The 26,585-nt window shown below is 46.9% G+C and overlaps 1 protein-coding gene across 1 annotated transcript in view; it reads left to right on the forward strand.

Annotated features, from left to right (window-relative positions):
- The window catches only part of LOC134927294 (macrophage mannose receptor 1-like), a 407,906-nt gene that overhangs the window by 112,469 nt on the left and 268,852 nt on the right, over window positions 1–26,585 (forward strand). The window contains exons 9-10 of the mRNA XM_063921539.1: window positions 22,677–22,787; window positions 24,246–24,361. Of these exons, the coding sequence (XP_063777609.1) occupies window positions 22,677–22,787; window positions 24,246–24,361 (227 nt within the window). The remainder of the gene's footprint in view (window positions 1–22,676; window positions 22,788–24,245; window positions 24,362–26,585) is intronic.

The following is a 26,585-nucleotide window of genomic DNA, read 5'->3' on the forward strand; positions in this document are numbered from 1 at the left end:
GTTGGATCTCCTAAAGTCGCATTGGTTGAGCCACTTAAAACCGTGGAGCAAAAATATCTCACGCAGAAAGTGGTCATGCTGTTGGCCTTGGCTTCGGCCAGGCGTGTATCAGAATTGGCGGCTTTCTCATGTAAAAGCCCTTATCTGATTTTTCATATGGATAGGGCGGAATTGAGGACTCGTTCCCAATTTCTTCCTAGGTGGTATCAGCGTTTCATTTGAACCACCCTATTGTGGTGCCTGCGGCTACTCGGGACTTGGAGGATTCCAAGTTGCTGGACGTAGTCAGGGCCCTGAAAATCTATGTTTCCAGGATGGCTAGAGTCAGGAAAACTGACTCGCTATTTATCCTGTATGCACCCAACAAGCTGGGTGCTCCTGCTTCAAAGCAGACTATTGCTCGCTGGATCTATAGCACGATTCAACTTGCACATTCTACGGCTGGACTGCCGCATCCTAAATCAGTAAAAGCCCATTCCACGAGGAAGGTGGGCTCTTCTTGGGCGGCTGCCCGAGGGGTCTCGGCTTTACAGCTTTGCCGAGCTGCTACTTGGTCGGGTTCAAACACATTTGCAAAATTCTACAAGTTTGATACCCTGGCTGAGGAGGACCTTGAGTTTGCTCATTCGGTGCTGCAGAGTCATCCGCACTCTCCCGCCCGTTTGGGAGCTTTGGTATAATCCCCATGGTCCTTACGGAGTTCCCAGCATCCACTAGGACGTCAGAGAAAATAAGAATTTACTCACCGGTAATTCTATTTCTCGTAGTCCGTAGTGGTTGCTGGGCGCCCGTCCCAAGTGCGGATTGTCTGCAATACTTGTATATAGTTATTGCCTAACTAAAGGGTTATTGTTATGAGCCATCTTTTCGTGAGGCTCAGTTGTTATTCATACTGTTAACTGGGTATAGTATCCCGAGTTGTACGGTGTGATTGGTGTGGCTGGTATGAGTCTTACCCGGGATTCCAAATCCTTTCCTTATTGTGTCAGCTCTTCCGGGCACAGTTTCCCTAACTGAGGTCTGGAGGAGGGGCATAGAGGGAGGAGCCAGTGCACACCAGATAGTACCTAATCTTTCTTTTAGAGTGCCCAGTCTCCTGCGGAGCCGGCTATTCCCCATGGTCCTTACGGAGTTCCCAGCATCCACTACGGACTACGAGAAATAGAATTACCGGTGAGTAAATTCTTATTTTAGAAATGTGCGCTGACATCCGTCTTTTGGTTTTGGTTCTAATTAGTCACTGGATTTGGTTTTGGCTCTCTACTGTTTTCAAAAAATGTATAAAAACAGCTAATATCACACACTGTAATTTGGGCCTTTTTTGTTCCTATAGGATTATTAACCTTAATTACTGTACATTAATTACCAGTCATTTCCACTTAATTTTGACCAACTCACAGATCAAAATAATTTTCAGTAATACTGGCCAAAGGCTGACTGGCTAAACTAAGCAAAAAAGCAGCGACACAAACACACGGCAACACATGTTTAAAAATGTTTTGCAAATGAGTAATGCAAAGGGGTGGTCTTCAGTATGCCGACTGTCGGGATCCCGGCCCACAGTATACCGGCGTTGGAATCCCGACAGCCGGCATACCGACACTTTTTCTCCCTCGACCCCCCTGGAGGGAGAATAAAATAGCGTGCACCGTGCCCACAGCGTGGCGAGCGAAGCGTGGCGAGCGCAGCGAGCCCGCAAGGGGCTAAGTTGCGCTCGCCACGCTGTCGGTATGCCGGCGGTCGGACTCCCGGCACCGGTATGCTGGTCGCCGGGAGCCCGGCCGCCAGCATACCATACTACACCCATGCAAAGACCATCCCAAATGCCCCCAAAATCCATTATAACAAAAAAGTGGTGCAAGATGGAGCTGTCCTTCGGCCTTACACCCATTGTTGAATATTAAAAAGGACATGCACAGTTTAACAAACCAAGTACTTCAGTGACAGGGACTGACACTTTTGTGGCTTAAGTGTTGGTTTGTTTGGACCCCCACAAATCAATTTTTATGGAAGAACTACCTCTGAACACTAATGAGGAGGTTGATGAGGGTGTTAATTGCATTATAATTTTGTCAAATGATGTAACATGGAGGAGGTTCCTAGATGGCTAACGTCCCTACGTCTACTAGCTTTGACATCACAAATGGAACGGATGCCTTCACAAACATTGTCAGGATTTTGCTGAAAATAATCCTACACCCAAAAGGTGGCTTTTTGGTCTTTTGCCCAGGTATCACAATGGCTTTCTTTTTATCACGGACGAGAACTGCTGCCATTTGTGGCTGACTTACACAAACAACATAATCAGCATCCTCATTAGCATAAATATCTCCTTCATCCTGTTCCACTTCCATACTAGCATCCTCATTTTCTATTATGTCCTCATCACCATCTTTACTTGTACTGCTCAGCCCAACATGTGCAGATGGTGCAGAAATGGTGAAAGGAGGTGATTTCTGATTATTTCTAATAAATATTTAAAATGCCAGTGTTAATATATGTTGCGGACGCATGGCGCATCTTATTACCATATACGATAAAAGTGCGCTGTAAGTCACAAACACTACATCCCTTAAGAGAAAACAAGCAGTCGCACACATTGTAGGCTGAGGTCCAATGCTCAGAGATATATATATATATACATATATGATATTAAAAGGGTATGCATACAAAATTACATATGTACAATATATCATTCAGTTATAACATATATATATATATATATATATATGGATACAGATAGTTACATAAGGATCAGTTACAGCCAGCATACTTCACCCTGTCCCTCAATGCACAGTCCTCTCCATCTTTGAATCTGCACCAACAGCAACTAACAGCTTCCTGGGTGAGGGGAAATACCTATATACTGTGTATTGGGGGAGGTACATGTCTGGGACTGAGTCTTCTGTTATTGGTCCAGGGGAGGGAGTTCTCTCATTCATGTGTTATTGGTCAGTTCATATGCAAGCAACGTCTAGTTTGATGATGCAATTATAGGGGTTAGCCACTGGTTTCTTTCTGCACACATGCTGTCTTTCGGGAAATCCTTTGTTCACTTTAGAATGTGGCTTCATATTCATATATTTACTCATAACTAATCGTTGCAATGTGCCACAATCTACCCATAGCTATCAAATTAACACACACATTCTCCTGATAATTTTGCCACTAATCATGATATGTTTATCTTGTTTCATTCCAATAATACATATATATCTGATGTTAAACTCTATTATATAATTTAATACAAAATGATGCTAAACATGTTTTGTCTATCTGTTGTATGAATATGTTGTATATGTCTTTGTGGCTTCTCTGTGCGAATGCGTATGCTACCGTATATGCGCAAAACGCACGGACAGAGACCCATCTGTTTGGAGTTTGTATGTGGTGTGTATGTAATATTTTGACTTTGACAGAGGCAAAAGAGGCTTCTCCATAAGGACAGTGTGAAAAATGTCAGACTCACACATAGCAAGCGTGGACACCCCTAGACCCTCCTCAGGCATTTGTGAACACACAGGGGTATATTCAATTGAAGTCGGCGGAATAGGTGCCGGTTTTGGCCCCCTTTTCGACCACTTCAGTCTGACATCAAAATGATGTCGGACTGAGATGCGGACCCAGAGGAGGAGAGGGGGGTGGAAGCTGCCGTGAGGTCGGGCGGCTGAGTGACATCGGGCGGCTGAGTGACATCCAGCTTCAGCGCTACTGTAGCGCTGATCTCCCTGTATGCCCGCCGGCTGTCCCCACGCTGGTCTCCCCGCGGCTCGCCCCCCTTCTCCTCCTCTGCGTCCCATCTAAATTCGACCTGAAAAAGTCGAATTAAGATGGGATTGAATAGGGGTTGTCGGATCCATTCCGACAAATACATGTCGGAATGGATCCGACTTTAATTGAATATACCCCACAGTTTGTTCTTCTGCCTTAGGGGTAAATTTACATTGGTATTTTATTTTTAAATCTGGTAATTTACTAAGCTTCCGTATTGGCTGGAATTGTGTTTTCCAATGGTGTGTGCATTCATGTTTGTCTGCCGGGTTTGCCAGCAGCCAAACATACCCGAACATGAAGCCTGCATGTATCAGTGAGACCCGTGCAGTGCTTCTCTGTGTAAAAGTTAAGAATAAGTTAATCAGCCCTGTCTGTCCCTGGGGGAGTGTGGACCCTCAATAAAGGGGTCCCCCACACTGGGGGCACCCAAGGGCCATGGCTGAAGCCCGGGGCTATGCCCGCCACCCGTGGACTGTGGGTGGTGAGTTCATAGTAAATGAGTGTAAAATTAAGAATATTGAGTTTTACTGGTGGAACTACATGTCCCAGCAAGCCTTCCCCACATGTTGGTACTTGGAAAACCACAAGAACCAGCATGCAGGGCATTAAAGGCAATAAAGACAATATATGGACACTGTACAAAGTAAAACTTTAATAAAACACCATTGCACACTCACACTTGCATACATACACTCACACATACTTACCTGCCATAGCGCTTCGGTCCCATTTTCGGTCCTATGTAGACCAACAGTTTGCAGTAGACCACAAGGTAAATTGAGGTCATTCCTCAATCCTCCTCAATCAGGAGAGTGCTACTACATGGCGCTTCCTGATTGGCTGGTGTGTCTCCAGGTGAGAGAGATCACATGGAGGCCCAACATTTGGGAAAGGGGATCTATGTATATGTACACTTAGGGCGTGTACACACGGTGAGATCCCTGCTATGTTCGATTTTGACTATGCGATTTCCCTTGAACTCCCCCAGAGCCCAGATAGCACAGATAGGACAGATTTTGACTATCTGTGCTTGAGATTTTGTCTATGTACGATTTTGACTAAGTGCCAATTTTGACTATACTTTGTACTAGATAGTACACTAGATAGTCAAGATTGACTTGCCTGCACAGTCTATCTAGCCTTACGATAACGACCCCAAGGGAGCGCGCATCGGGCTCGAATATGTATCGCAAGCTGCCTAGCACCATGAGATATGCACTAACTTTTCATAAGATTTTGACTATATAGTCAAAATGTTACAGATTAATCTCACCGAATTTTTTTTGTCGGATTCGGGTGTTTTTTTTCAAAAAACACTAAAAAACAGCTTAAATCATAGAATTTGGGGGTCATTTTGATCCCAAAGTATTATTAACCTCAAAAACCATAATTTCCACTCATTTTCAGTCTATTCTGAACACCTCACACCTCACAATATTATTTTTAGTCCTAAAATTTGCACCGAGGTCGCTGGATGACTAAGCTAAGCGACCCTAGTGGCCGACACAAACACCTGGCCCATCTAGGAGTGGCACTGCAGTGTCACGCAGGATGGCCCTTCCAAAAAACACTCCCCAAACAGCACATGACGCAAAGAAAAAAAGAGGCGCAATGAGGTAGCTGTGTGAGTAAGCTAAGCGACCCTAGTGGCCGACACAAACACCTGGCCCATCTAGGAGTGGCACTGCAGTGTCACGCAGGATGGCCCTTCCAAAAAACACTCCCCAAACAGCACATGACGCAAAGAAAAAAAGAGGCGCAATGAGGTAGCTGTGTGAGTAAGCTAAGCGACCCTAGTGGCCGACACAAACACCTGGCCCATCTAGGAGTGGCACTGCAGTGTCACGCAGGATGGCCCTTCCAAAAAACACTCCCCAAACAGCACATGACGCAAAGAAAAAAAGAGGCGCAATGAGGTAGCTGTGTGAGTAAGCTAAGCGACCCTAGTGGCCGACACAAACACCTGGCCCATCTAGGAGTGGCACTGCAGTGTCACGCAGGATGGCCCTTCCAAAAAACACTCCCCAAACAGCACATGACGCAAAGAAAAAAAGAGGCGCAATGAGGTAGCTGTGTGAGTAAGCTAAGCGACCCTAGTGGCCGACACAAACACCTGGCCCATCTAGGAGTGGCACTGCAGTGTCACGCAGGATGGCCCTTCCAAAAAACACTCCCCAAACAGCACATGATGCAAAGAAAAAAAGAGGCGCAATGAGGTAGCTGTGTGAGTAAGCTAAGCGACCCTAGTGGCCGACACAAACACCTGGCCCATCTAGGAGTGGCACTGCAGTGTCACGCAGGATGGCCCTTCCAAAAAACACTCCCCAAACAGCACATGACGCAAAGAAAAAAAGAGGCGCAATGAGGTAGCTGTGTGAGTAAGCTAAGCGACCCTAGTGGCCGACACAAACACCTGGCCCATCTAGGAGTGGCACTGCAGTGTCACGCAGGATGGCCCTTCCAAAAAACACTCCCCAAACAGCACATGACGCAAAGAAAAAAAGAGGCGCAATGAGGTAGCTGTGTGAGTAAGCTAAGCGACCCTAGTGGCCGACACAAACACCTGGCCCATCTAGGAGTGGCACTGCAGTGTCACGCAGGATGGCCCTTCCAAAAAACACTCCCCAAACAGCACATGACGCAAAGAAAAAAAGAGGCGCAATGAGGTAGCTGTGTGAGTAAGCTAAGCGACCCTAGTGGCCGACACAAACACCTGGCCCATCTAGGAGTGGCACTGCAGTGTCACGCAGGATGGCCCTTCAAAAAAATACTCCCCAAACAGCACATGACGCAAAGAAAAATGAAAGAAAAAAGAGGTGCAAGGTGGAATTGTCCTTGGGCCCTCCCACCCACCCTTATGTTGTATAAACAGGACATGCACACTTTAACCAACCCATCATTTCAGTGACAGGGTCTGCCACACGACTGTGACTGAAATGACGGGTTGGTTTGGACCCCCACCAAAAAAGAAGCAATTAATCTCTCCTTGCACAAACTGGCTCTACAGAGGCAAGATGTCCACCTCATCATCATCCTCCGATATATCACTGTGTACATCCCCCTCCTCACAGATTATCAATTCGTCTCCACTGGAATCCACCATCTCAGCTCCCTGTGTACTTTGTGGAGGCAATTGCTGCTGGTCAATGTCTCCACGGAGGAATTGATTATAATTCATTTTAATGAACATCATCTTCTCCACATTTTCTGGAAGTAACCTCGTACGCCGATTGCTGACAAGGTGAGCGGCGGCACTAAACACTCTTTCGGAGTACACACTTGTGGGAGGGCAACTTAGGTAGAATAAAGCCAGTTTGTGTAAGGGCCTCCAAATTGCCTCTTTTTCCTGCCAGTATAAGTACGGACTGTCTGACGTGCCTACTTGGATGCGGTCACTCATATAATCCTCCACCATTCTTTCAATGGGGAGAGAATCATATGCAGTGCCAGTAGACGACATGTCCGTATCCGTAATCGTTGGCAGGTCCTTCAGTCCGGACCAGATGTCAACATCAGCAGTCGCTCCAGACTGCCCTGCATCACCGCCAGCGGGTGGGCTCGGAATTCTGAGCCTTTTCCTCGCACCCCCAGTTGCGGGAGAATGTGAAGGAGGAGATGTTGACAGGTCGCGTTCCGCTTGACTTGACAATTTTCTCACCAGCAGGTCTTTGAACCCCAGCAGACTTGTGTCTGCCGGAAAGAGAGATCCAAGGTAGGTTTTAAATCTAGGATCGAGCACGGTGGCCAAAATGTAGTGCTCTGATTTCAACAGATTGACCACCCGTGAATCCTTGTTAAGCGAATTAAGGGCTCCATCCACAAGTCCCACATGCCTAGCGGAATCGCTCTGTGTTAGCTCCTCCTTCAATGTCTCCAGCTTCTTCTGCAAAAGCCTGATGAGGGGAATGACCTGACTCAGGCTGGCAGTGTCTGAACTGACTTCACGTGTGGCAAGTTCAAAGGGCAGCAGAACCTTGCACAACATTGAAATCATTCTCCACTGCGCTTGAGACAGGTGCATTCCACCTCCTATATCGTGCTCAATTGTATAGGCTTGAATGGCCTTTTGCTGCTCCTCCAACCTCTGAAGCATATATAGGGTTGAATTCCACCTCGCTACCACTTCTTGCTTCAGATGATGGCAGGGCAGGTTCAGGCGTTTTTGGTGGTGCTCCAGTCTTCTGTACGTGGTGCCTGTACGCCGAAAGTGTCCCACAATTCTTCTGGCCACCGACAGCATCTCTTGCACGCCCCTCTCGTTTTTCAAATAATTCTGCACCACCAAATTCAAGGTATGTGCAAAACATGGGATGTGCTGGAATTTGCCCATATTTAATGCACACACAATATTGCTGGCGTTGTCCGATGCCACAAATCCACAGGAGAGTCCAATTGGGGTAAGCCATTCCGCGATGATCTTCCTCAGTTGCCGTAAGAGGTTTTCAGCTGTGTGCGTATTCTGGAAACCGGTGATACAAAGCGTAGCCTGCCTAGGAAAGAGTTGGCGTTTTGAGATGCTGCTACTGGTGCCGCCGCTGCTGTTCTTGCGGCGGGAGTCCATACATCTACCCAGTGGGCTGTCACAGTCATATAGTCCTGACCCTGCCCTGCTCCACTTGTCCACATGTCCGTGGTTAAGTGGACATTGGGTACAACTGCATTTTTTAGGACACTGGTGAGTCTTTTTCTGACGTCCGTGTACATTCTCGGTATCGCCTGCCTAGAGAAGTGGAACCTAGATGGTATTTGGTAACGGGGGCACACTACCTCAAGAAATTGTCTAGTTCCCTGTGAATTAACGGCGGATACCGGACGCACGTCTAACACCAACATAGTTGTCAAGGCCTCAGTTATCCGCTTTGCAACAGGATGACTGCTGTGATATTTCATCTTCCTCGCAAAGGACTGTTGGACAGTCAATTGCTTACTGGAAGTAGTACAAGTGGTCTTCCGACTTCCCCTCTGGGATGACCATCGACTCCCAGCAGCAACAACAGCAGCGCCAGCAGCAGTAGGCGTTACACGCAAGGATGCATCGGAGGAATCCCAGGCAGGAGAGGACTCGTCAGAATTGCCAGTGACATGGCCTGCAGGACTATTGGCATTCCTGGGGAAGGAGGAAATTGACACTGAGGGAGTTGGTGGGGTGGTTTGCGTGAGCTTGGTTACAAGAGGAAGGGATTTACTGGTCAGTGGACTGCTTCCGCTGTCGCCCAAAGTTTTTGAACTTGTCACTGACTTATTATGAATGCGCTGCAGGTGACGTATAAGGGAGGATGTTCCGAGGTGGTTAACGTCCTTACCCCTACTTATTACAGCTTGACAAAGGCAACACACGGCTTGACAAATGTTGTCCGCATTTCTGTTGAAATACTTCCACACCAAAGAGCTGATTTTTTTGGTATTTTCACCAGGCATGTCAATGGCCATATTCCTCCCACGGACAACAGGTGTCTCCCCGGGTGCCTGACTTAAACAAACCACCTCACCATCAGAATCCTCCTTGTCAATTTCCTCCCCAGCGCCAGCAACACCCATATCCTCCTCATCCTGGTGTACTTCAACACTGACATCTTCAATCTGACTATCAGGAACTGGACTGCGGGTGCTCCTTCCAGCACTTGCAGGGGGCGTGCAAATGGTGGAAGGCGCATGCTCTTCACGTCCAGTGTTGGGAAGGTCAGGCATCGCAACCGACACAATTGGACTCTCCTTGTGGATTTGGGATTTCGAAGAACGCACAGTTCTTTGCTGTGCTTTTGCCAGCTTGAGTCTTTTCATTTTTCTAGCGAGAGGCTGAGTGCTTCCATCCTCATGTGAAGCTGAACCACTAGCCATGAACATAGGCCAGGGCCTCAGCCGTTCCTTGCCACTCCGTGTGGTAAATGGCATATTGGCAAGTTTACGCTTCTCCTCCGACAATTTTATTTTAGATTTTTGAGTCCTTTTTTTACTGATATTTGGTGTTTTGGATTTTACATGCTCTGTACTATGACATTGGGCATCGGCCTTGGCAGACGACGTTGCTGGCATTTCATCGTCTCGGCCATGACTAGTGGCAGCAGCTTCAGCACGAGGTGGAAGTCGATCTTGATCTTTCCCTATTTTTGGAACCTCAACATTTTTGTTCTCCATATTTTAATAGGCACAACTAAAAGGCGCCTCAGGTAAACAATGGAGATGGATGGATACTAGTATACTTATGGATGACGAGCGACTGCCGACACAGAGGTAGCTACAGCCGTGGACTACCGTACTGTGTCTGCTGCTAATATAGACTGGATGATAATGAGATAAAATTAAAATATATATATATCACACTAGTACTGCAGCCGGACAGGTATATATTATGTAATGACGGACCTGCTGGACACTGTCAGCACTGCAGACTCCTAAAGTAAGCTACTAGTATCAAGAAGATAGAAAAAAAAAAAACCACGGGTAGGTGGTATACAATTATGGATGGACGAGCGACTGCCGACACAGAGGTAGCTACAGCCGTGGACTACCGTACTGTGTCTGCTGCTAATATAGACTGGATGATAATGAGATAAAATTAAAATATATATATATATCACACTAGTACTGCAGCCGGACAGGTATATATTATGTAATGACGGACCTGCTGGACACTGTCTGTCAGCACTGCAGACTCCTAAAGTAAGCTACTAGTATCAAGAAGATAGGAAAAAAAAACCACGGGTAGGTGGTATACAATTATGGATGGACGAGCGACTGCCGACACAGAGGTAGCTACAGCCGTGGACTACCGTACTGTGTCTGCTGCTAATATAGACTGGATGATAATGAGATAAAATTAAAATATATATATATATCACACTAGTACTGCAGCCGGACAGGTATATATTATGTAATGACGGACCTGCTGGACACTGTCTGTCAGCACTGCAGACTCCTAAAGTAAGCTACTAGTATCAAGAAGATAGAAAAAAAAAAAAAACCACGGGTAGGTGGTATACAATTATGGATGGACGAGCGACTGCCGACACAGAGGTAGCTACAGCCGTGGACTACCGTACTGTGTCTGCTGCTAATATAGACTGGATGATAATGAGATAAAATTAAAATATATATATATATCACACTAGTACTGCAGCCGGACAGGTATATATTATGTAATGACGGACCTGCTGGACACTGTCTGTCAGCACTGCAGACTCCTAAAGTAAGCTACTAGTATCAAGAAGATAGAAAAAAAAAAAACACGGGTAGGTGGTATACAATTATGGATGGACGAGCGACTGCCGACACAGAGGTAGCTACAGCCGTGGACTACCGTACTGTGTCTGCTGCTAATATAGACTGGATGATAATGAGATAAAATTAAAATATATATATATCACACTAGTACTGCAGCCGGACAGGTATATATTATGTAATGACGGACCTGCTGGACACTGTCTGCAGAATGCGTTTATAAAAACACCACACGACGAGTGTTTAACTTTTTCAGGCAGACAATCACAATTATACTGGTGGTCAGCAGACAATCACAATACTGGTGGTCAGTGGTCACTGGTCAGTCACACTGGCAGTGGCACTCTGGCAGCAAAAGTGTGCACTGTACTTAAAATATGTACTCCTGCTATAACTGCTCCCCAGTCTCCCCCACAATTAAGCTGTGTGAGCAGTGAGCACTCAGCACAGTCAGATAATGATATACAGTATTACATATGATGCAGCACACTGGGCTGAGCACAGATATGGTATGTGACTGTGTCACACTGTGTATCGTTTTTTATCAGGCAGAGAACGGATTAATTAAACTGGTGGTCACTGGTCACACTATCAGCAGCAAGTAGTACTCCTCCTAATAATATGCTCCCCAAAATTTGTGTCTCTCTCTAGTACTCTAGTCTAAACAGAGAGGACGCCAGCCACGTCCTCTCCCTATCAATCTCAATGCACGTGTGAAAATGGCGGCGACGCGCGGCTCCTTATATAGAATCCGAGTCTCGCGATAGAATCCGAGCCTCGCGAGAATCCGACAGCGGGATGATGACGTTCGGGCGCGCTCGGGTTAGCCGAGCAAGGCGGGAAGATCCGAGTCTGCCTCGGATCCGTGTAAAAAGGCTGATGTTCGGGGGGGTTCGGATTCCGAGGAACCGAACCCGCTCATCACTAGTACACACCCTTAGATCTCCTAAGTCTGCTGGATCTGGTTTTTCATTTATTTATTTTTTAACCCCTGGGATGCCTACATGGACCGAAGAGGACTGATCTACACAGGAAATAAGTGAGTATGTTTTTTTTTTACAGGTTACATGCTGATTACTACTGGAGAAGGGGACGAAGCGCTATCGGGGATGGTAGGTAAGTATGTGGGAGTGTATGTATGTAAGTGTGTGTGTGCAAGGGTGTTTTATTAAAGTTCTACTTAGTATGATCTCCATGTATTGTCTTTATTGTAATATTTAGTTACAGATGGGGCTATAGATACCAGCGGGCCCTTTAATGCCCCACACGCTGGTACTTTTGTTCTACAAGTACCAGTATGCAGGGGAGGCATTCTGGGACCTATAGTTCCAACAGTAAAACAAAACACAATATTCATTTTTCACTCAATTTATGGACCATCCACATCCCGGGGATGCCAGGGATAGCCACGGGGTTCAGCTCTGGCCCTTGGGTGCCTTGGGGGGGGGAAAGCACCTTTATTAGGGGATCTCCACTCCCCCAGTGAACCCCGGCCAGGGCTGACTATTTGGGGGGTAATGCTATGGCTGCAGGGACCAGTATAAACTAGAGATGAGCGGGTTCGGTTTCTCTGAATCCGAACCCGCCAGAACTTCATGTTTTTTTTCACGGGTCCGAGCGACTCGGATCTTCCCGCCTTGCTCGGTTAACCCGAGCGCGCCCGAACGTCATCATGACGCTGTCGGATTCTCGCGAGACTCGGATTCTATATAAGGAGCCGCGCGTCGCCGCCATTTTCACACGTGCATTGAGATTGATAGGGAGAGGACGTGGCTGGCGTCCTCTCCGTTTAGAATTAGAATAGATTAGAGAGACACTTGATTTACTAATTTTGGGGAGCATTAGGAGTACTCAGTAGTGTACAGTGCAGAGTTTTGCTGATAGTGACCAGTGACCACCACTTTTATTTATAATCCGTTCTCTGCCTGAAAAAAGCGATACACAGCACACAGTGACTCAGTCACATACCATATCTGTGTGCACTGCTCAGGCTCAGGCCAGTGTGCTGCATCATCTATATATATTATATATCTGTCTGACTGCTCAGCTCACACAGCTTATAATTGTGGGGGAGACTGGGGAGCACTACTGCAGTGCCAGTTATAGGTTATAGCAGGAGCCAGGAGTACATAATATTATATTAAAATTAAACAGTGCACACTTTTGCTGCAGGAGTGCCACTGCCAGTGTGACTAGTGACCAGTGACCTGACCACCAGTATATAATATTAGTAGTATACTATCTCTTTATCAACCAGTCTATATTAGCAGCAGACACAGTACAGTGCGGTAGTTCACGGCTGTGGCTACCTCTGTGTCGGCACTCGGCAGCCCGTCCATAATTGTATATACCAGTGACCTAACCGTGGTTTTTTTTTCTTTCTTTATACATACATACTAGTTACGAGTATACTATCTCTTTATCAACCAGTCTATATATTAGCAGCAGACACAGTACAGTGCGGTAGTTCACGGCTGTGGCTACCTCTGTGTCAGCACTCGGCAGCCCGTCCATAATTGTATATACCACCTAACCGTGGTTTTTTTTTCTTTCTTTATACATACATACTAGTTACGAGTATACTATCTCTTTATCAACCAGTCTATATATTAGCAGCAGACACAGTACAGTGCGGTAGTTCACGGCTGTGGCTACCTCTGTGTCGGCACTCGGCAGCCCGTCCATAATTGTATATACCACCTAACCGTGGTTTTTCTTTCTTTCTTTATACATACATACTAGTTACGAGTATACTATCTCTTTATCAACCAGTCTATATATTAGCAGCAGACACAGTACAGTGCGGTAGTTCACGGCTGTGGCTACCTCTGTGTCGGCACTCGGCAGCCCGTCCATAATTGTATATACCACCTAACCGTGGTTTTTTTTTCTTTCTTTATACATACATACTAGTTACGAGTATACTATCTCTTTATCAACCAGTCTATATATTAGCAGCAGACACAGTACAGTGCGGTAGTTCACGGCTGTGGCTACCTCTGTGTCGGCACTCGGCAGCCCGTCCATAATTGTATATACCACCTAACCGTGGTTTTTTTTTCTTTCTTTATACATACATACTAGTTACGAGTATACTATCTCTTTATCAACCAGTCTATATATTAGCAGCAGACACAGTACAGTGCGGTAGTTCACGGCTGTGGCTACCTCTGTGTCGGCACTCGGCAGCCCGTCCATAATTGTATATACCACCTAACCGTGGTTTTTTTTTCTTTCTTTATACATACATACTAGTTACGAGTATACTATCTCTTTATCAACCAGTCTATATATTAGCAGCAGACACAGTACAGTGCGGTAGTTCACGGCTGTGGCTACCTCTGTGTCGGCACTCGGCAGCCCGTCCATAATTGTATATACCACCTAACCGTGGTTTTTTTTCTTTCTTTATACATACATACTAGTTACGAGTATACTATCTCTTTATCAACCAGTCTATATATTAGCAGCAGACACAGTACAGTGCGGTAGTTCACGGCTGTGGCTACCTCTGTGTCGGCACTCGGCAACCCGTCCATAATTGTATACTAGTATCCAATCCATCCATCTCCATTGTTTACCTGAGGTGCCTTTTAGTTGTGCCTATTAAAATATGGAGAACAAAAATGTTGAGGTTCCAAAATTAGGGAAAGATCAAGATCCACTTCCACCTCGTGCTGAAGCTGCTGCCACTAGTCATGGCCGAGACGATGAAATGCCAGCAACGTCGTCTGCCAAGGCCGATGCCCAATGGCATAGTACAGAGCATGTCAAAACCAAAACACCAAATATCAGTAAAAAAAGGACTCCAAAACCTAAAATAAAATTGTCGGAGGAGAAGCGTAAACTTGCCAATATGCCATTTACCACACGGAGTGGCAAGGAACGGCTGAGGCCCTGGCCTATGTTCATGGCTAGTGGTTCAGCTTCACATGAGGATGGAAGCACTCAGCCTCTCGCTAGAAAACTGAAAAGACTCAAGCTGGCAAAAGCACCGCAAAGAACTGTGCGTTCTTTGAAATCCCAAATCCACAAGGAGAGTCCAATTGTGTCGGTTGCGATGCCTGACCTTCCCAACACTGGACGTGAAGAGCATGCGCCTTCCACCATTTGCACGCCCCCTGCAAGTGCTGGAAGGAGCACCCGCAGTCCAGTTCCTGATAGTCAGATTGAAGATGTCAGTGTTGAAGTACACCAGGATGAGGAGGATATGGGTGTTGCTGGCGCTGGGGAGGAAATTGACCAGGAGGATTCTGATGGTGAGGTGGTTTGTTTAAGTCAGGCACCCGGGGAGACACCTGTTGTCCGTGGGAGGAATATGGCCGTTGACATGCCAGGTGAAAATACCAAAAAAATCAGCTCTTCGGTGTGGAGGTATTTCACCAGAAATGCGGACAACAGGTGTCAAGCCGTGTGTTCCCTTTGTCAAGCTGTAATAAGTAGGGGTAAGGACGTTAACCACCTCGGAACATCCTCCCTTATACGTCACCTGCAGCGCATTCATAATAAGTCAGTGACAAGTTCAAAAACTTTGGGTGACAGCGGAAGCAGTCCACTGACCAGTAAATCCCTTCCTCTTGTAACCAAGCTCACGCAAACCACCCCACCAACTCCCTCAGTGTCAATTTCCTCCTTCCCCAGGAATGCCAATAGTCCTGCAGGCCATGTCACTGGCAATTCTGACGAGTCCTCTCCTGCCTGGGATTCCTCCGATGCATCCTTGCGTGTAACGCCTACTGCTGCTGGCGCTGCTGTTGTTGCCGCTGGGAGTCGATGGTCATCCCAGAGGGGAAGTCGTAAGCCCACTTGTACTACTTCCAGTAAGCAATTGACTGTTCAACAGTCCTTTGCGAGGAAGATGAAATATCACAGCAGTCATCCTACTGCAAAGCGGATAACTGAGGCCTTGGCATCCTGGGTGGTGAGAAACGTGGTTCCGGTATCCATCATTACTGCAGAGCCAACTAGAGACTTGTTGGAGGTACTGTGTCCCCGGTACCAAATACCATCTAGGTTCCATTTCTCTAGGCAGGCGATACCGAAAATGTACACAGACCTCAGAAAAAGAGTCACCAGTGTCCTAAAAAATGCAGCTGTACCCAATGTCCACTTAACCACGGACATGTGGACAAGTGGAGCAGGGCAGGGTCAGGACTATATGACTGTGACAGCCCACTGGGTAGATGTATGGACTCCCGCCGCAAGAACAGCAGCGGCGGCACCAGTAGCAGCATCTCGCAAACGCCAACTCTTTCCTAGGCAGGCTACGCTTTGTATCACCGCTTTCCAGAATACGCACACAGCTGAAAACCTCTTACGGCAACTGAGGAAGATCATCGCGGAATGGCTTACCCCAATTGGACTCTCCTGTGGATTTGTGGCATCGGACAACGCCAGCAATATTGTGTGTGCATTAAATCTGGGCCAATTCCAGCACGTCCCATGTTTTGCACATACCTTGAATTTGGTGGTGCAGAATTTTTTAAAAAACGACAGGGGCGTGCAAGAGATGCTGTCGGTGGCCAGAAGAATTGCGGGACACTTTCGGCGTACAGGCACCACGTACAGAAAACTGGAGCACCACCAAAAACTACTGAACCTGCCCTGCCATCATCTGAAGCAAGAAGTGGTAACGAGGTGGAATTCAACCCTCTATATGCTTCAGAGGTTGGAGGAGCAGCAAAAGGCCATTCAAGCCTATACAATTGAGCACGATATAGTAGGTGGAATGCACCTGTCTCAAGTGCAGTGGAGAATGATTTCAACGTTGTGCAAGGTTCTGATGCCCTTTGAACTTGCCACACGTGAAGTCAGTTCAGACACTGCCAGCCTGAGTCAGGTCATTCCCCTCATCAGGCTTTTGCAGAAGAAGCTGGAGGCATTGAAGGAGGAGCTAACACGGAGCGATTCCGCTAGGCATGTGGGACTTGTGGATGCAGCCCTTAATTCGCTTAACAAGGATTCACGGGTGGTCAATCTGTTGAAATCAGAGCACTACATTTTGGCCACCGTGCTCGATCCTAGATTTAAAGCCTACCTTGGATCTCTCTTTCCGGCAGACACAGGTCTGCTGGGGTTGAAAGACCTGCTGGTGACAAAATTGTCAAGTCAAGCGGAACGCGACCTGTCAACATCTCCTCCTTCACATTCTCCCGCAACTGGGGGTGCGAGGAAAAGGCTCAGAATTCCGAGCCCACCCGCTGGCGGTGATGCAGGGCAGTCTGGAGCGACTGCTGATGCTGACATCTGGTCCGGACTGAAGGACCTGACAACGATTACGGACATGTCGTCTACTGTCACTGCATATGATTCTCTCAACATTGATAGAATGGTGGAGGATTATATGAGTGACCGCATCCAAGTAGGCACGTCACACAGTCCGTACTTATACTGGCAGGAAAAAGAGGCAATTTGGAGGCCCTTGCACAAACTGGCTTTATTCTACCTAAGTTGCCCTCCCACAAGTGTGTACTCCGAAAGAGTGTTTAGTGCCGCCGCTCACCTTGTCAGCAATCGGCGTACGAGGTTACATCCAGAAAATGTGGAGAAGATGATGTTCATTAAAATGAATTATAATCAATTCCTCCGCGGAGACATTGACCAGCAGCAATTGCCTCCACAAAGTACACAGGGAGCTGAGATGGTGGATTCCAGTGGGGACGAATTGATAATCTGTGAGGAGGGGGATGTACACGGTGATATATCGGAGGGTGAAGATGAGGTGGACATCTTGCCTCTGTAGAGCCAGTTTGTGCAAGGAGAGATTAATTGCTTCTTTTTTGGGGGGGGTCCAAACCAACCCGTCATATCAGTCACAGTCGTGTGGCAGACCCTGTCACTGAAATGATGGGTTGGTTAAAGTGTGCATGTCCTGTTTTGTTTATACAACATAAGGGTGGGTGGGAGGGCCCAAGGACAATTCCATCTTGCACCTCTTTTTTCTTTTCTTTTTCTTTGCATCATGTGCTGATTGGGGAGGGTTTTTTGGAAGGGACATCCTGCGTGACACTGCAGTGCCACTCCTAGATGGGCCCGGTGTTTGTGTCGGCCACTAGGGTCGCTAATCTTACTCACACAGTCAGCTACCTCATTGCGCCTCTTTTTTTCTTTGCGTCATGTGCTGTTTGGGGAGGGTTTTTTGGAAGGGACATCCTGCGTGACACTGCAGTGCCACTCCTAGATGGGCCCGGTGTTTGTGTCGGCCACTAGGGTCGCTAATCTTACTCACACAGCTACCTCATTGCGCCTCTTTTTTTCTTTGCGTCATGTGCTGTTTGGGGAGGGTTTTTTGGAAGGGACATCCTGCGTGACACTGCAGTGCCACTCCTAGATGGGCCCGGTGTTTGTGTCGGCCACTAGGGTCGCTAATCTTACTCACACAGTCAGCTACCTCATTGCGCCTCTTTTTTTCTTTGCGTCATGTGCTGTTTGGGGAGGGTTTTTTGGAAGGGCCATCCTGCGTGACACTGCAGTGCCACTCCTAGATGGGCCCGGTGTTTGTGTCGGCCACTAGGGTCGCTAATCTTACTCACACAGCTACCTCATTGCGCCTCTTTTTTTCTTTGCGTCATGTGCTGTTTGGGGAGGGTTTTTTGGAAGGGCCATCCTGCGTGACACTGCAGTGCCACTCCTAGATGGGCCCGGTGTTTGTGTCGGCCACTAGGGTCGCTAATCTTACTCACACAGCTACCTCATTGCGCCTCTTTTTTTCTTTGCGTCATGTGCTGTTTGGGGAGGGTTTTTTGGAAGGGACATCCTGCGTGACACTGCAGTGCCACTCCTAGATGGGCCCGGTGTTTGTGTCGGCCACTAGGGTCGCTTATCTTACTCACACAGCGACCTCGGTGCAAATTTTAGGACTAAAAATAATATTGTGAGGTGTGAGGTATTCAGAATAGACTGAAAATGAGTGTAAATTATGGTTTTTTGAGGTTAATAATACTTTGGGATCAAAATGACCCCCAAATTCTATGATTTAAGCTGTTTTTTAGTGTTTTTGGAAAAAAACACCCGAATCCAAAACACACCCGAATCCGACAAAAAAAATTCGGTGAGGTTTTGCCAAAACGCGTTCGAACCCAAAACACGGCCGCGGAACCGAACCCAAAACCAAAACACAAAACCCGAAAAATTTCAGGCGCTCATCTCTAGTATAAACGTGTCCCCTGGCTGTGGCATTACCTCTTTGGCTAGTGGAGCCTGGTGCTGGTTTAAAAAATATGGGGGACCAATACATCCTTTCCCACCCTTATTTTTGGACCCAGGACCAGTCCAAGAGCCCAGTGCTGGTTCTTTAAATACAGGGAGACCTCAGTCAATTCTTTACCTTCATTTTTAGAATCCAGGACTTCGCTCATTGAGCCAGGGACTGGTTATGCTTAGGAGGGGGGACCCAACACAGTTTTCTTTTAACATTTTAATTCTTTCTTTAACTTTTACACAGAGAAGCACTGCACAGATCTCACTGATCCATGTGGGCTTCTCTAAACATGCTGCTCAGGGGGACGGCCATTTGAAAAGTACATTTTTATCTGAATTTGCACTATTCATGGGTGTGTTTGCGAAATGATTCTTGGTAAATGTCTGAGTTTCATTGATGTCTATGTGAAATCCACCCGAGTTTGTCTGATGGTGCATTTGAACGTACATGTCTGATCAACCGTATTTTGCAGTTCTATTTGAGCAAACACTCCAGTGTTTTGTGTTTAGTAAATTTTTGAGATGGAGCATACAACCGTGTTTGCAAACTTGAACAAACACGGTGCTTAATAAATTTACCGCTTAGTGTTCTTTTTTTAGGCACTAATTAGTCAGTTTTTAAGGTGACACCTCTACAAATATTTTTTAAATTGTGAAAGATTTGATTTCAGGTGTCCTTTCCAAAGCTTTCTGCCCCCTGGACCACTTTTAGTAGATGTTGTAGTACTATTATGACTGACAGCAGCCATAGTACTACTGTAGTTCTTAGTTGTTGCTCCTGCTTGTCAATTGTGATCCATATAGACTCAGTGCTTATATTTTTGAATGCAGTGGGGCAAGGCATCTATTGAGCTTTATTGAACACACAAGTTGTACAAAAAAATAAAAACACTTTTTTTTTTTTACTTTTTTCACAAATTATTACTCACAATGTGGAGTCACAGTGCTTGTATTTATGTGACTGCAGTGGGGTACAGCACCTACAGCATGCACAAGTTGTACAAATTTTTTTTTTTAACTTTTTTATTGCTTTTTACTAAAACTTTTGTGGGCACCAGTGTGCATTGTGCACCAAAAAAGGATTAATGATGCTGCCCTATATTAGGAGATCTGGGCTACAATGTATACTAGGTGGTGACAAAAAAACAGCAGTGTGCACCAAGGGTTAATGGTCAGCACCAATGTGACACTTAGGGTTACACAGCACCAATGTGACACACTTAGGCAATAGATATAACTTCCAAGTTCCTGCACTTTAAAAAAAGAAAAAAAGATTTTCTGATTACTGATTACTGTATCTAGCCCAGCCAATATTAACACTAAGGAGCCTGAGGGGACTGGAGTGGACAGATATGTCAGTTCAGCAGTCATCAGTCCACCAGCACAGACCATCAGCAGACAGCTTTCCGGCGGTCCTGTGTGAAATGGTGCCCAAATCACCATGGGAGGGACTTGCAGGGCCGGAGCTTCCACTAGGCAGCTTTAGGCAGTTGCCTAGGGGCACCGGGACCTGAGGGGGCGGCCTGCTACAGCTACCTGAAAAAAGTACCATGGTCCTACCTCTTACACCGCCGCAATCCCCCCAGCACTCATCTTACAGTAGCCGCGACTGCCAAGCTCCGCCTTCACCCGCCACAGGCAGTAGCTTTGACATCTCCTTGAGTCCTGGCCAGGGGTTCACTACGATCTGCCGGCGGCCGGCCTCCCGGCGACCAGCATACCGGCGCCGGGAGGCCAGCCGCTGGCTTACCGACAGTGTGGCGAGCGCAAATGAGCCACTTGCGGGCTCGCTGCGCTTGCCACGCTACGGGCACGGTGGTGCGCTTTGCGCGCCACACTATTTTATTCTCCCTCCAGGGGGGTCGTGGACCCCCACGAGGGAGAATAAGTGTCGGTATGCCGGCTGTCGGGCTCCCGGCGCCGGTATGCTGGTCGCCGGGAGCCCGACCGCCGGCATACTGAAGACCACCCCTGGCCAGGGGTGACATACGGTGCTACTCTTCATTCCAGGCTCTTTCACAGACTACTCTGCAATGCAGCCTGCAGGTAAAGGTGGCTGCACTGTGCACTCTCTGAATTTGATAAGGAAAGAGGGGGAGAGCAGCAGTCTGGATGTGTGTGTATGTGTGTGTGTGTGTGTGTGTGTGGGGGGGGGGGGTTAGTTGGGAAGTGAGCAGCAGGCATGCACACAGTCTTAAGGGGATAAGCAGCAGCATGCACACAGATGGTGGGGGATAGAGCAGCAGACATTTAATGGGGGGAGGGGGGGGAGAGCAGCAGGCACCCACAGAGTCTGGGGAGATGGGGAGAAGAGAGCAGCCATGCAACAGACTGGGGGTGGGGGAGAGCAGCAGCATGCCTTTCACCTGAAGGGTGGGTATGGGGAAGAGGCGGTAGGCAAAAGTTTTGCCTAGGGTGCCAAGAAACCTTGCACCGGCCCTGGGGACTTGTAGCGAATCCAAAACATGCAAGATCCGACACAAGATCCCTGGTGGGAAAACCCGAGCCATGGCTCGGAGACCCTTGGATCTTGGAAGTTCGGGTGGGCTTGGTTTTCAGATCTAAGGCTGGGTACAACACACGTTATACCGACTGATGTACTGATATAGCGGTTGATTTGAGCATACTCACTTCCCAAACAGCTGGGTGATGTGTCTGTTCTGAGGTCAGAACTGGGTGGTCATTTGAAGTTGCCCACGCCGCTGGGATGTCATTCATTGCAGCCACTGAATGAGTTGTTCAGCAGGTCGCCCATACACATAGCCAGGCATGCCTAAATACCTGACCTCAAAGTAAAAACATGAAGAACTTTCAGAACCGATTGTCTTAGGAGTGGAATCACTCCTTCACATGTATTTATGTCTCAGTGATGTCACTAGATCCTTCTGAATTGATAGGGTGCACACTCATAAATGTTAGGTCAGGCCAGAAAATGGCTGCCGCCAGGGACGGATTGGGATGGAAACCCAGCCCGGGAAATTTATGGAAGCAGCACTAATGGAGGTGTGGTCTGATGAGGGGGTGGAGCGGGATCCCTCCATATAGGGCCTGATTGTATTCAAATATGGCTTTCTTTGAGTCTTTGCTGTCACTGTATCTGAGGACCAGGGGCGGAATGGGAACTAAATGTGGCCCTGTACTATCGTGTATAATTGGTGCGACATGGGCAGCACAAGAGGTACAGTATAACATACCGTGTAGCCATGGCAGCATCACTGGATGGCAGAGTTGCTGTACTGCAGAGATGGAATAACAGAATGAATGGGGACATTGCAGTGTACTGAGTGTGGTGGGCTGCCTGTCATGTGTGGCTGGGGCCACATGACAAAACACAAAACAGGCCCCACAGACACATCGGCCTACCAGGATTCTTCATGGTGAGCCCTATGGCCAATCCAATCTGGCTGCCCCCACTTTGTGTAGACAAAGGTGCATTTCTGGCTTACACCTGTTTCTAACATAACAATGTATTCTCCCCACCGCAGGATGGACTTTGGGCAGATCAGATGTGTGAGCAGAAATTCCCCTATATGTGTAAGCGAAAGCCATTGCCAGTTGCTCATGATGAAGTTCCTGTAGACGAGGGGTGTGATAAGGTACCGTACATTATTTAAAGGTCATTTTTAGAGTGGTGCTTTAATATTCATGTCCTGTATATCCACATCTGTCATTTAGATCCTCTGCTGACAAATAATGCAGTGGATTAGGTGTTACAGAAGGAATCTCTGTAAGTAGGAAGTGCAGAGAATTTAACATTCTGCACAATATAATAGCACTTTATACTGACACCACATATTATTCATATGCTGTCATCACTATATTTTACCTCCCCATTTAAATAACTGCTCATTTAGCACAACATCATATGTGTACACAAGTCTACTTAAAATATATATACCTAGTGCGGGGTCAACAGCAGCAGCGTAACTACTGCAATTTTCCTGTACCGTAGTAGAAATTTCAGTATGTATTGAGAATGGGACCTCATACAGGTTATCCAACCAATGGCATTTCTGTTGCTGGAAATACACTGATGGTGTATTGGATCAATGGCGGCTGATGCCGATTAGGTGATGGGTGACAGTTGGACAACTAACAGCTGAGTGCACCAGTAGTACTGAAAGGGATATGGGATGTGACAAGGAGGTGCTGTTACAGTGATCTATGGTGGTCATTCCGAGTTGATCGCTCGGTAGCAGTTTTTAGCAGCCGTGCAAACGCTAAGCCGCCGCCCTCTGGGAGTGTATTTTAGCTTAGCAGAAGTGTGAACGATTGCATCGCAGAGTGGCTACAAAAAAAAACTTGTGCAGTTTCTGAGTAGCTTCAGACCTACTCAACGCTTGTGATCACTTCAGCCCATTCAGTTCCGGATTTGACGTTACAAACACGCCCTGCGTTTGGCCAGCTATGCCTGCGTTTTTCCTGGCACGCCTGCGTTTTTTCGAACACTCCCTGAAAACGGTCAGTTGCCACCCAGAAACGTCCACTTCATGTCAATCACTCTGCGGGAACCAGTGCGACTGAAAAGCTTCGCTAGACATTGTGTAAAAGTACATTGGCCGTTGTGAAAGTACGTTGCGCGTGTGCACTGCGCCGCATACGCATGCGCAGAAGTGCCGTTTTTTTTCCTTAATCGCACCACAGCGAACATTTTCAGCTAGCGATCAACTCGGAATGACCCCCTATAGGTAGTTCTGTTGTAGTGACCTAAGGAAAGTTCTGTGGTAGTGTCCTGAGGAGGGTTTTGTTGTAGTAATCAAAAAAAGGGGCGGTTATAGTAATTTAATGTAGATGGCTTTGTTGTTTACTAAGAAAGTTATATATGTAATGATATTATATTTGCCAGCATCATAGTGTTGAACTTAGTATATCCCATTAAGTTTATGACTGAATGAGTTTGTGGTGTTCTCTGGTCACGTAGGAAAGCAGTTCACTATTAAGTAGTGGTATTTATTAAATTTGCCAAAACTTGTTTAAATCAGTGGCATGTACTGTACAGACAGATGTTACTGTACTGTGATTATGCTTTATCATATCATCTTATATGTTGACAGGGCTGGAGAAGGCATGGCTACTACTGCTACTCTATCAGTGAGTCATCTACAACATTTTCAGAAGCGAACAGCACGTGTAATAATAAGGCGGCCTTTCTGACGACTGTTGACGACAGGTACAGTAAAATAAAAACAAAAGCCTGGATTATCCACCAGGCAATATTACTAGGCTAGTAATATGTGGTTAGGAGGACACTCAGGGTCTGGCTGCAGTACTGGGAGGCACTGCTGCCCATGTCTGACACCAGTGATCAGGTCTGGCAATGAAGGGCAACACATTCAAGGATGGAGTTAATGTGCATTAGCATTATATTTATGTTCTACCCATTCTTCGCACAGGAATTTCTGATCTTCACAGTTGTACATACACATGAGTGTTAATAATTAGGTAAAACTATAGAGACGCAACTTTGAGATGTAAGCAAATATTAACCCATGGTTCTTGGCGTTACCCAAGGAGCACCCGTAGCAGATACGGTAAAAGGTGACAGGACCATTTTTATAGTTTACTAAATTCTACACACTGTAGGTACAATCCAAATTTGATCCGATTGTCCATTTGGGCGTTATCGTTCACGCAACGGAAGACACGCATCCGTAATGACATCATTATGTCAACCCCCTGTTCATCCCCTTAGAGGAGGTTTATTAAAAAGGAGATTTATGGTAGACTTACCATTGTTAAATCTGTTTCTGCGAGGTAAACTGGATTCCACAGGGAATAACATCCGGGTGTAGAGTTGGATCTTGATCCGAGGCACCAACAGGCTAAAGCTTTGATTGTTCCCAGGATGCACTACACCGCCTCCTCTATAGCCCCGCCTCCAAGCACTGGAGCTCAGTTTTGTTAACCAGTCTAATGCAGTAGCAGGTAAGAGAGACGGTATATGTTAGTCACATAGAACCACATTCTCACGACAGAAGAAGGGACTAGCGGCTAATGCCATACAAACCCAAAGAAGCTAAGTGCGTCAGGGTGGGCTCCCTGTAGAATCCAGTGTACCTCGCAGAAAGAGATTTAACAATGATAAGTCTACCATAAATCTCCTTTTCTGCAGCGGGGTACAATGGTATTCCACAGGGAATAACATTGGGGATGTCCTAAAGCAGGTCCTCATGGGAGGGGATGCACTGTAGTGGGCACAAGAACCCGGCATCCAAATGAAGCATCCTGGGAGGCGGAAGTATCAAAGGCATAGAACCTGATGAACGTGTTCACTGAGGACCACGTAGCAACCTTGCACAATTGTTCTGCGGACGCGCCCCGGCGGGACGCCCCAGAAGGCCCAACAGACCGGGTAGAATGGGCTTTGATAGCAGCAGGAGCTGGGAGCCCAGCCTGTGCATAAGCTTGTACAGTCACCATTCTAATCCATCTGGCCAAGGTTTGCTTATTCGTAGGTCAGCCACATTTCTGAAAACCAAACTGTACAAAAAGGGAATCTGACCTCCTGATAGAGGCAGTCCTTTCCACATAAATACGGAGAGCCCGTACCACATCCAAAGATCTTTCTTTGGAGGACAAACCAGAAGAGATGAAGGCTGGAACCACAATCTCCTGGTTAAGGTGAAAAGATGATACCACCTTAGGCAAATAACCTGGTCGAGTTCGAAGAACTGCCCGGTCACTGTGAAAAATCAGAAAGGGCGACAGGACAAAGCGCCTAAGTCCGACACCCTCCTAGCAGAGGCAATAGCCAACAGAAATACGACCTTAAGCATAAAGCATTTAAGGTCCACAGACTCAAGAGGTTAAAATGGAGACTCTTGTAGGGCATTCAGAATGACAGACAGATCCCACGGAGCCACAGGAGGGACATAGGGAGGCTGAATCCGTAGAACACCCTGAGTCAAAGTGTGAATGTCAGGAAGAGACACAATTTTTCTCTGAAACCACACCGACAAGGCAGATATATGAACCTTGAGGGAGGCCAGACGAAGGCCCAAGTCTAGGCCTTGTTGTAGAAAAGACAAAAGTCTGGAAGTTTTAAAAGTATATGCATCATAACTCTTAGCAGCATACCATGTGAAGTAAGAATTCCAGACCCTGTAATAAATCCGAGCCGAAGCTGGTTTACGGGCTTCCAACATAGTTTGAATGACCACCTCAGAGAATCCTTTTGCTCTCAGGAGTGATGCGTCAAGAGCCACGCCATCAAAGTCAGTCTGGCCAGGTCTGGGTAGACACAAGGGCCCTGAACGAGGAGACCTGGGCATTGAGGAAGTAGAAGAGAATGCTCTATCGAGAGACCCTGCAGGTCTGAGAACCATTGCCATCTGGGCCACGCTGGAGCGACTAGAAGTAGTATTCCTCCTTCTTGCTTGAACTTCTGTATTACC

The sequence above is a fragment of the Pseudophryne corroboree genome, chromosome 5 (genome assembly GCF_028390025.1).
Source record: "Pseudophryne corroboree isolate aPseCor3 chromosome 5, aPseCor3.hap2, whole genome shotgun sequence".
NCBI lineage: Eukaryota > Metazoa > Chordata > Amphibia > Anura > Myobatrachidae > Pseudophryne > Pseudophryne corroboree.